Here is a 9347-nt window from a genome sequence, read left to right on the forward strand (position 1 = left end):
CACCCTTGCCCCGGCCCATCCATGCCACCTGCGCCCCAGCACAGCTTGGCAAGAGCCAAAGACAGGTTGCAAAATTTTTACTGCAGGGGGAAGGCTCCCTGCTGCAAGCTGTCTGGCAGCCGCTGCCAGCGAGGTACGGGCACGCTGACCCAGCCACAGGACACCAGCCTTGGCGGCTGCCAGATGGGATTAGGCTGTGCATAACCTGAGAGGTGCCCTGCCGCGTGCTAATGCGATGACACGCTCCGTGTCACCAGCGGGACCCGCAGGAGCTCTTTTCCATCAGCTCCAATGACCCAAGTGTTGGGTGTGTCTGTGATGGAGGCAGCAGATCTCCCAAACTCGGTCACATCACTCTCAGACAATGCTTGGGTGACGCAGCTATTTATAGCACACAGGAGGTTAGAGGGAGCTCATCTTACCTTGCTCCACCTTCTTCAACCTCTGAGGACCAAGAGCTGATTCAGAAAGTGCCAAGGTGGAGAGGAAAGCAGCACGATGGGGAGGGACACCCCATGGTCCCTGGCACAGTGCAGGGCAGCTGAGGCGGAGGGAGGGGTTTGCAGGGACCAGTGCTGTGATCTGAGCACAGTTGAGGGGCTGTACCAGCACAGACAAGAGCTGGGGAAGCCAGTACTCCATCACACTGAGGACTGCTGTGATACGAGCAGAGATAGGGGAAAATCCAGAGCAGAGCTGCCTGCTCAGACAGCAGGAGAAGGTGGCGCTGAACTGCACAGCACATTGCCTGGATCTGGCTCCTGCAGCCCTGTGCAGGCAGCTGCCCTATGTGGGCTGTGTTTGAGCTGGGTGCTGACAGTGAGTGGGGTCTGCACCACCTCCAGAGGGGCTCTGGGACCTCTGCCTGCCCTGGTCCCCATTTCTTTGGGCCAGGCAAGGAAAATCTTTCCATGCCTTTGCTGTAGTCAGCACCTGACTGTTGATCCCCAGCTCACAGGGGAAGCACAAACCATGGGGACCTGCCATGGGTCCCTCCTGGCAGGACAGAGGCCTGTTTGCTTGTTTAGTCCCACCCAGGCATCCCAGCTGATGCAGACCTTGCAGCCACACCAGCCTCCTGAGAAAGCCACTCACAGCCTCAGCTGGGCACCGCTGGGAAAGAGCACTCAGCATTCAGTGCAGCAGGTGACAGACAGGGCAGCAGCAGCTGACAGACAAGCCCTGATCCAGCCCTGCCTCATGGCCAAGGCAAGGAGGCCCCTTCAGCCCCTTCTCTTGAAGCAGGTCTGCTAGGGGGAGGCAGCTGCCCCCCCCCCCCCCCCCCCCCCCCCCGCCCCAGCTCTGGGGCTTGAATGGGCTGCAGCTGCTGACATGCAGCAGAAATGGGTTTCACACACAGCTTCCTTCCCTCTTCCTCAGCTTTTAGCAGTGAAAAGTCCTTGACCAGGAGTGAAACACAGTCACCCTGCTGGAACCCTCCCTACTTCTGCTGAGAATCCAGGCTGGGGAGCAGCTGCAACTGGGAGATCCCTACCACAGCACCTGACATGTCCCAGCAAGTGCTGCTGAGCCAGGGAACAACCCACCCAGCCCCCCAGCTGCTTTAAAAATAGCTCCCCTTCGCAAGCAACCACCACCAGGCTGGGCACTCCTCCCCAGGACGCCTTTGGGCAAAGGGGTCCCCAGGGCTGGCAGGAAGATGGATGCCAGGAGAAAAGCAGCAAGATCTTCAGGGTCAGCTGGTACAAGACACAGGTGCTGGGATGAACAAGCAGGGCCTTGCAATGTGTTTTCATGAGCAAGATGCTACAGACATGTTCGAGGGGTGCTGTACTGCAGAGCCTGGCACAGGCACTTCAGGAGCTCACACTTCTACTCCTGGTCTAGGTTATGCTGGTCTTGTCCAGCAGCAGGCTGCAGCCTGACTGCATGTATCTGAGAACAGTCATATAATTCACTACTGTGAGAACATGTCAAACCCTACAACTTAAATTCAGATTGCAGTGGGCTCATGCTGGGCTGAGGAGGGGCTCTGGGGCTGGCATTGCACCTGCAAAGCCGTTCTTGTCCCACAGTAGTGTAGTGCTGTCCAAAGTGTGCTGCTTGTTGCCAAGGAAGAACACAGAAGCCAACAGGATGGCTTCAAACCCTCAAGCACATGCTCCCTCCATACACTGTCCTATTCCTTAGAGAAACCTTCCCCCCAAGGACTTTCATCCAGGTCTCAGACAAGATGATTCAAAATAGAAGTGGAATAAAATGTCCATGAACAGAAAAACAAGTGATGCTTGGGGCTCAGGGAAGGACTTTGCCATGGTAAAAAGGGTAAGAAGAAAGGAAGGTCGGCCAGGCTGCATAAGTACCAGCTCCTTTTCCTTTCAGATCTCCGCCCCAGGCAGCGGAGAAGGCACATCAATTCCTAGCCCAGGGCTTATGGCTGATACTGATAAAGCAGTCAGCAAAATATACCCTAACTGAAAAATGCATTATAAACTATACCTACCAAAAACCTGAGCCACCATCAAATATGAGGACTACGTGCCTGAGTTTGCTGCCACATTACATCAGGTTGGTACTGTTAAGCTTCAGACAGCCCTTTTTAGAAAACAAGGCATGTCTATCAGGGCTGTGCATCAGTGCACTCAAGCTTTTCTACCTCCCCAGTGATTCACTGAGCCTATGGACTCAAAAGGCAGAGAAGCTGGGCACAGGAAAGCTTGGGACAGCCTACGTATCCAAGCAAGAACCACCTTCTCTGCTGGAGGCTGCCACCCTGCCATGCTTGCCCCAAGATACTCACAAGCAAGCTTCTTGGCCTGAAACGTTTGGGACTTGGGCTCTACCTTCCCTATGGCTACTGTAGTCACTTCTAGTCCCCTTTCATCCTGCAAAGCCCACTCCTTCCCCCATTGCTCTCTGCCTAAGTCCTTGCCATCACCAGTCTACCCCCAGGGTGCCTTCCTGAGGTGTTACAGCGCTTACAGCCAAGAGGCACTGCTGTATTTAGTCTAAAAATATCTAATTAGATGTTCCAACCACTTCATTATGGCACCATCATGATAGGATTGCGGGGCCTGGCAGGAACTTGGTGGGTTTGCCCTCACTCCTTCACAGCTTTGCAGAGAGCAAAGGCAGCATCACACTGACTCCTTGCTGATAACAGGACAGTCTGTCATTAGTCCAGCCTGCTGGCATCACAAATACAATTATCTAGCTAAACTGATCGTCACTTTGTCATTAGAAAACTTGCTATTTATTTTATAAGAGCATGGCAGGCCCTTGAAATAATTCAATTGCTTCAATTGACTTTACAGCATGCACTTCATTGGCCTGCAGGGCCACTTTCCATGGCTTCTGCTCTTCAAAGGGCAAGCTGCCAAGAAGATGGTTTGCAGGAGAGCCTGAACAAAGCTTGGTGAGAGGACAGAGCCCATCCACCAGCCTGAGGACAGAGAGAAGCTGCCTGGGCTCTGAATTTTCTGGCACCAAAGTGAAAGCAATGGATGATTGTCCCTTTTCTAGGCTGCTCAGGAGAACAGAGGGCACAATTTGTATCACGTTGTTCATGGCAGAGTTAGGCTTGGGTGTTAATTGAGAGAAAGAAGATGTGAGTGGAAAGCCTGGAGTTCTCTTTGGTGCCCCAGTTCTGCAAAACTCAGTGCTAGAGCCCTACTTGGAGAAACATGGACACTAGGTAATGTTCATTGCTGGGTTTGGAGAGAACATACTAGGAAGATAGCTCTTCATCTCTTGCATCTGTTACCTTTCTTTCTTCTGTTCCTCCTCTCCCTATGCCTTGACCTCCAGCCATCTCACCAAGCACCTGTGGGCTAGACAGCAACACCACTGATGTGGGCAACATCTCACCCTGCTGGCTCCTCCCTCACTTTGTCCTCAGTTTCCTGGATGCCTGTGGCAGCCTCCAACATTCCAAAGATGAAATGAGAACCAATGTTGACCAAGAACCATGAGTGCCATGACTGAAAAGGTTCATCTGTACAATAACCCCCCAGGCCTGGTGTCACCACTGCAGAAAACTAGAGCCTCCTCATGGGGAAGACACTAATGCTGCTCATCATACCAATGGGCTCATCCCTCTGGGTTCACTGCACTTCTGAACATAAGAGCAACACCATGTCCTCCTCAGCAGGTTCTACCCCACTGGGTGGGGAGACCCAGTGAATCACCCTGATGAGCTGTACAGGGCAGAGCTGGAGCTCCCCAAGACATGCAGCACCATGTGATTCCTCTTTAATTACACAGGGACTTAATAGAGTTTGCTGGTAAACACCTTGTAACCACATGTGCCTAGAGATTACTGGGTAATTATGCTTAGTGGATCACCATCTAACAGGGAGCGTGATTTAGGAAAGCCAAAAATAACCAAGCAAACATGCTGCATTCATCAGTATCTGTCATGAAGCCTTCCTGCCCAAATGCTTAGCTGGCCAGCCTTTGCTCATGTCTCCTTCCCCAGCTTTCTCAGCCTAGTGGAGTCTGAGCAGGAATTTAAGAGGTGCCAGGGGGTGGGATGGTCTTGGGAAGCTTTCCACCTTGCTTTTGACTGTACTTTTGACCCCCTGCAAGATGCCTCCATGCTCTGATAGGCTATCAGATGTTCAGAGGGAAGAGGATGGAGGATAGATGGTACTGGTTCCCCCCACCCTGAATTAACTCAGCACGAGGACAGATTCTGGTTTCTAGAGGATCTCTAGTTCTGAGCCAGTTTCACTGACTCATTGCAACCCACATCCAGCCAAACCAGATTTGACCCAGGAGTTTACTGGGGTTTAACCTCCTTTAGTAGTTGTGTGTCTTTGCTCAGACCAGGGTGGCCCATAACAATAAGGGGCACCTTGCTCCTGACAAGACCAATGCCCACTTCCAGCAGTCCCTTCTCACCCCAACACAGCTGGACTAGAAGAGACAATATGCAAATGCCATCTCCCATGGGCCCCACAAGGGTGACCCCTACTCACAGGACTGCAGCACCCAAACCTGCTGGTTACCTTCAAAGCCACAGAAGGGATTACTCACACATTTCAGAGAGTCTTAAATCCCTGGGGCAGGTGACACCTTCAGCCCTCTACCTTTCAAGGAGTGCAAACCCAGCACTGGCCACATTAGCCTCCCTTGCACCAGGCCAGTTTCTCAGCAAGAGGTTGAACTCAGACCTAAGGGACTTAAGGGAGTGATTTTAAGGGATGTTCTCTTGGGCAAGGGGTTGCACTACAGGATCCAGCTTCAATGGAAATGCAGCACAGCACTGATAGACATGTTTGAGTATATGAATCTATCCAAAACCAGTTAGCAGTGCTAACCAGAGTGTATTAATAGCATAGCTAATGTCAATATCAACACTGTGCCCTCCAAACACTCGCTGCACACCTGGTGAGCCCAGGAGGAGAGGCTGCCTTCCTGGCCAGCATAACCCTTGCACCCTCAGGGCTGCCTGATCTGCTCTGCAGGCACAGGATATGAGTTGACACCCAAGATCAAGGGCCTTTTCCTCTTCCCCTTAAAAGCAAGATTTCCATATGGCTTTGCCTTCCCTGCATCATGGGAGAGAAGGTGATGTGGGGCCTCCAACCCCAGGACCCATATTGGGGTTAAAAGCAAACCCCTGTCACCTCAACAAGGCCAGGCAAGACTCCTGTGTGCTGTGCACGAAGCATCTTCAGAGATACACTTGTACAGCCTGACAAATCCTGCCCAGAGCTCCCCAGAGGCCTCACAGATAGTTTTGCATAACAGCATGGCTTGAGGCCAGCCATGGCCCACAGCCCCAGGTTTCCTGCCTCACATCAGCTTCAGACAGGATAGAAGTGTTATCCAAATGCATCGAGTAAAATGGAAAGGAGTGGTGGGAATTCACTGATCAGATGATGTGGTATTTTATCCTCAGCTGTGCATCTTATTGATTTGCCAGCCCCAAAATTTTGGTCCTGCAGCTACAGGTATGCCTGTAGGTTATCACCCCATGCACAATCTGGCTTCATCATCCTTCTTCTTCCTCCTCCCCCTCCTCCTCTTCCAGTGCCTCCTTCTCCCCTCACATCTGCACAGACACAGCCCCATGCACCAGGAGAGAGACCAGACTGGGGAGGCCGGGGTGCAGCTGAGCCTGCTGGCTGGATCTCACCACATCTGAGCCCTCAGTCACTACTGCAGAGAGCAGCAGAGCTGGCCGTGCCTGGGAGGCAGAGCTAGAGGCAGGGCTGGGAAGCCTCTAGCACTAAGTGGCACCAAGCTCCCCAGAGTCACTGGCTGCCAGCAAAGGGCTGCAAAAGCCATTGCAGGTCACTACCAGGTAGCATCAGTGGGGTGAAACAGAGATGGCACTGACACAAGGCTCCTGAGCTCCTTTTTTGCCTTGCCCGCACTTAGACCTGAGGGACACAGGCTGGGTAGGGATGTGCAGAGCTGAGCAAGGCAGCAGTGAGAGAGGAGACAGCTTTTGGCAACATTCACACCAGTCAAACACACTGATGGAAGAGATGGCCCAGCACTCCATGCCTTGCTCACAGAACCAGCCGTGAGAGGACGATGCATTGCTATGAACAGCCATGAGACAGCATTTGGGTATGGCAAGCTCTGCTTTGAGTCCCTCAGATACTGGGAGGAGACTCTGGAAGCCTAGCAGTGCAGAGCCCCCTGCCTTGCAGGGTTTGCACACCCCTTGTACCAGGTACAGTCCCTTTGGGACCACAAGTAATCCATAAGTAATCAACCCACAGCACAGGAAGTGATCAACAGATGTTACAAACTTCCCAAACCTTTAGTAAAACACATGGCTACTTAGAGTTACTGGCAACATTTAGGCAAAAATTGCAAAGCCATCCAAAGGGCTGGGCAAGAAGCACCATGGCAGTCTGCTGCTGGCAAATCCAGAAGCTGAGGCACAGCCAAGTGATGTGCCCGAGGTCAGAGCAAGGCAGTGGCAGAGGAACACCTCCCAGGGGACTCCCAGCTCTGCACTTGCTGCCTGCCCAGTGGCCTCCTCCCGTGAGTCATGTCAGAGCAACAGGTAGGCAGCACATTGGGTTTCCTGGCACCTCTCTGTGTGGGGGAGGACGTAGTAAAGGAGTTTTGCAGCGCAATCAGGGAGTTATAACACACCAGCACCATAAACAGCCCTTATCGCTATCAGCAGCCAAGCTAGTTATTAAGAGCTGCAAAGGAATCCCAAAAGGAACCAACATGCATTTGTCAAAATTGGCTAAGAGGAAGCTTAACAGTCCCACCTGACCACTGTGGTCACTGACCCCAATAAGCACTGTGTGTCATCCCAGCCCTCCACACTGGGCCCATCACCCAGAGAGAGGACCCTTTGTTATCAGGCATCCAGCAGGCTCAGAAAGAACCAGACCCTATTGTTTCCTACCTGGGCACTGCCAGCCTCACTCCCCCAGGAAGGGGGCTAGCTCCTGTCCCAGGTGTGGCTCATGCAGAGGGCACCTGGAAAGTTTTCTCGCCTCTGAAACAGCCCAACAGAGCTGGAATCACCTGTTCTGTTGCCTTGCAGCATGCCAAGGCATTTTTCACAGTGTTTTGCTTGGGAACCACCCCAAGCCCTCGGATTGAGAAACCTCTACATGCCAATGCAATGGAGAAGTCACTGGTCTGCTGCTTTCTGCCTGGGGAGTCCTCCCTTCTTCACGCAGGCTCTAGGACCCACAGGAGGGAGGGCACCTTCCCTGGGCAGGTTATCCCAGGAGGAAGACCCTCAGGTGGTCATCAGCATCAACTCCTTTGGCTAGGGGCTCACTGCTTTTAAAGGAATGTATCAGAGCTGTGCTAGCAAGGTGAGTACAGCTGTCACACATCATATCAGTGAAGGAAAAGAAATTGATTGTGACTTGATCCAACCTGATCAATCTTTTCAGACTTTACAACAGGGACACAAAACCAGAAGTAACCAGACTAGTACCAGGTGCCAGTTCTCATCTTATGCAGCACATTTCCAAGCTCTGCTTTAGAAATTCATACATAGTGCATGAGTGCCTCCATCCCTGTCTCACACACACACAATAGAAACACCCACATCCCAGCTGCAGAAGGTACATTTTTTTCAGTACTGCACCTATGCTTTGCTCAGGTCCCTGGTTTCTGGGTCTCTCCTTACCCTGCTCCTCCTCCCCATCGGCTGTTCCCCCTATGCCCATTTATACATAGGGAGCAGCAGCATCAGCAAGTGAACCTGCTGCCCATCAGAGTGCTCCTGGCTCCCTCTCACTATGTTGCCTATCAACATTTTAGTCCATGATCTGCCCTCCAAACCCCAGAAATACCAGCCAAGAAAAGTACTCAGTGGAGATAAGCACCATGGCTTACCCCACAGGAAAGAAGGGCCAAAGCCAGACCTTGTCAGGAAGCCAAAGGCAGCAGGAAAATAAAAAAAAAATCCATCCCATTAGGCTTGTCAACCCTGTTGTGACATTTTCTTTCCAATTCCTCCCAGCCAGATTGGTGCAATATCAGCCCCATTCCCATAGCAAAGGGAAGGGAAAGCCATACTTACTGCTAGTGCTCATCTTGCTGGTCCTTCTCTGTCCTCATTCAACAAAAGAGGCAAAGATGCTCCTTAAATCCTCTTTTTCTTCCTCCTCTCCCGTCAGTGGGAGGAGGTTGCCTCTCTCCTTCCTAGGAGAGATATTTCTGTGCGATCCGCCGGCTAACGCATCCCAAGGCAGCTCCACGACCCAGTACGGCTATCCCCCCGGCTGCCGCCGCTCTCACTCCCGAGCTGCCGGATGGCAAGGTCAAGGGTGTCGGCGGCTGGGAGGGGGCGAGGCAGGAAGGGGGACGCCCGGGACCGACCCGGGAGGGAGGGTCCCGGCGGGACCGCGACGTCCTAGCCGAAACACTGCCATGCACTGCGGAGTGCAGCCGCGGCCGCTCCTCTTATAGCGGGGCGGGAGGCCGCGGCGGGGGACGCGCAGCGCCGCGCAGCGCCTCTCCCCGCCCGTTCGCCCCGCCCCGGCGGCTCAGCCCGCGGACAGCCGTGCCGGGCGGGGCAGCGCGGGGCAGCGCGGAGCGGCGCGGGGGGCAGCGCGGGGGGCGGCGGCCCGGCCCCGGGGGGCGGCTGCGGGGTGCGCCGCCTCGGTACCGCCGCCATCTGCTGGGCACCGCCTGCCCGCTGCCCTGCCTGCAGTCCTGCCTCTAGTCCGGCCCTGCCTGCTGCTCTGCCCTGCCTGCAGTCCTGCCCGCGGTCCGGCCCTGCCCGCTCTGCTACCCTGCCCTTCCTTGCTGCCCTGCCTTCAATCCTGCAAGCTGCCCTGCCTGGTGACCTAGTCGCTGCCCTGCCGTCAGCCCTGCCTGCGGCTCTGCCTGCAGCTCCCGGGGGTCCCGGGCTGGCCCCTCCTTGCCACGGGGCTCCCACCCAG

The 9347-nt window shown here is 54.0% G+C and overlaps 1 protein-coding gene across 11 annotated transcripts in view; it reads right to left on the reverse strand.

The window, feature by feature from the left end:
• ABLIM3 (actin binding LIM protein family member 3) overlaps window positions 1-9038 on the reverse strand; it is a 55541-nt gene extending 46503 nt beyond the window's left edge. For 4 of the 11 annotated variants that reach the window (XR_012837743.1, XR_012837741.1, XR_012837739.1 and 1 more), the window contains exon 1: window positions 8483-9035. Coding sequence is in view for 2 of the 11 variants with exons in the window: in XM_075766501.1 (XP_075622616.1) it covers window positions 8483-8495 (13 nt within the window). In the remaining 9 variants the exon portion in view is untranslated. Of the gene's footprint in view, window positions 1-8482 lie in introns of all 11 variants that reach the window. The other 7 variants (XR_012837738.1, XR_012837740.1, XR_012837737.1 and 4 more) reach the window with 6 other exon arrangements.
• Window positions 9039-9347: the final 309 nt, after the last annotated feature.

This window comes from Balearica regulorum, chromosome 14, assembly GCF_011004875.1.
Source record: "Balearica regulorum gibbericeps isolate bBalReg1 chromosome 14, bBalReg1.pri, whole genome shotgun sequence".
In the NCBI taxonomy this organism is placed as follows: Eukaryota; Metazoa; Chordata; class Aves; order Gruiformes; family Gruidae; genus Balearica; species Balearica regulorum.